General features: G+C 45.7%; 1 protein-coding gene across 1 annotated transcript in view; it reads right to left on the bottom strand.

Moving 5' to 3' along the window:
• AKAP14 (A kinase (PRKA) anchor protein 14) overlaps nucleotides 1-1638 on the bottom strand; it is a 15018-nt gene that overhangs the window by 4742 nt on the left and 8638 nt on the right. The window contains exon 4 of the mRNA XM_010856931.1: nucleotides 450-629. Within this exon, the coding sequence (XP_010855233.1) occupies nucleotides 450-629 (180 nt within the window). The remainder of the gene's footprint in view (nucleotides 1-449; nucleotides 630-1638) is intronic.

Raw genomic sequence — 1638 nt, 5'->3', positions numbered from 1 at the left:
AAAGCTCACACATAGCAACAAAGACCCAGTGTAGAAAAAATCAATGTTTTTAAAAAATAAGCTAGAGGTAGCATTTAAAGCCAGGAGACTGGATAAGACTGTACAAGAAAAGAGGCTAGAGAAGATACCCAAAGGCTGAGTTTCAGGACATGCAAACATGAAGAGGTCAGTGAGAGAAAGAGACCAGAGGACCAGTAGAGTAAACTGTGGTCAGTGAGGCAAGAGGAAAACCAGGAGAGAATGTTGTTGTTCTAGAAGCCAAATGAAACATTTCACAGAGGAGGGCGTGATCAGTGATGGCAAGTGCTACAGCTGGGCTCCACCAGATTGAAGACAGAAATATGACTGTTCAGTTTCACAAGGAAGGGGCCATCAATGGCCTTGACATGCGAAGTCTGTTCTCATTGAAGTCTCACTGAAGGGAAGAGGGCAGCCAAGGAAGCGCTTACCAGAGGTTTGTTTTTGTTGACCTTGATGGTGAAGTACACACTGGCAGTGATTTGGGCTATGGGTCTCCGAGCAGTTGGGATGCTCCACCGTACACAGTAGATGTAGCAGAAGCTGTGAAGCACATCTTCCTTCCTTAAAAACTCTGTGTAGTGCTCCCAGCGGCCTTGATACTCCCAATTCTATTTCACAGGGGAAAAGAAAAAGCACACAGAGGAAGAAAAGCAGGCTTCTGTCCAAGTCCTCTCAGCGCACCCCACCCTTTTTGGCACTAGGGACCAGTTTCGTGAAAGACAGTTTTTCCACGGCCAGGGGGGTGGGGATGGTTTGGGGATGATTCAAGTGCGTTACATTTATTGGGCACTTTTATTTCTAATCTAATGCTGCCACTGATCTGACTGGAGGTACCTTCCGGTCTGTAGCCTGCATGTTGGGGACTGCTGCGATGAAGGTAGCACACAACAGTAGGGATTATAGCCCCACTTGTGGAATCCATTTCTAACCTTTTAGACCGGGGTTCAAACTACAGTCAACTCTCACTTATCTCCAAGGGTAGAGGAGAGAAAAGGTGGAGCTAAAATGGGAAATAAGCTAGCATTGCAGACATTGCTTGAGATTGGACTTTGGAGCACAGGGGCTCACACTCGGGTGTGTGTACATACACACTGCATGCATGTCCACAGTGACTTCCTTCCGGACCCTTACTTGGAAGGCGAGTTTGGTTAATTGGCAAATAATTAGAAAGTGCTTAGGACATGTGTTCTGCTCACTCCAGGAGACCTAAATGTGTGACTAAGAAGTAATGAGGCTGGGTTAAGACTTAACCTTCCAATGCAGGGGGATGCAGGTTCGATCCTTGGTCGGGAAGCTAAGATCCTACGTGCCTCATGGCCCAAAACATAAGACATAAACAATATTGTAATAAATTCAATAAAGACTTTTTAAAAAATGAAAGTGATGAGGCTGATTTCATCACCTGTTTGGGAAAACCAGACTCACTTCATTGCAGCCCTAAGTGGTAAGTAAAATAAGGTTAGAAAAGGAATAGGTCAGGATCATCCAGATGGCTTGGAGAAGCTTCCCCCTCCAAAGCACACACCTTAATAACACCTCAGGTCCACACAAGTCACGTTGCACCCTTGAGCCTTAGCACTAGGCCTTGAAAGCCGGAGATATTCATCAAGTTCAACG

The sequence above is a fragment of the Bison bison genome, unplaced genomic scaffold, assembly GCF_000754665.1.
Source record: "Bison bison bison isolate TAMUID 2011002044 unplaced genomic scaffold, Bison_UMD1.0 scf7180017864375, whole genome shotgun sequence".
Lineage (NCBI taxonomy): Eukaryota > Metazoa > Chordata > Mammalia > Artiodactyla > Bovidae > Bison > Bison bison.
The sequence above is the reverse complement of the archived record's forward strand: the minus strand, read 5'-3'. Positions and strand labels throughout refer to the sequence as shown.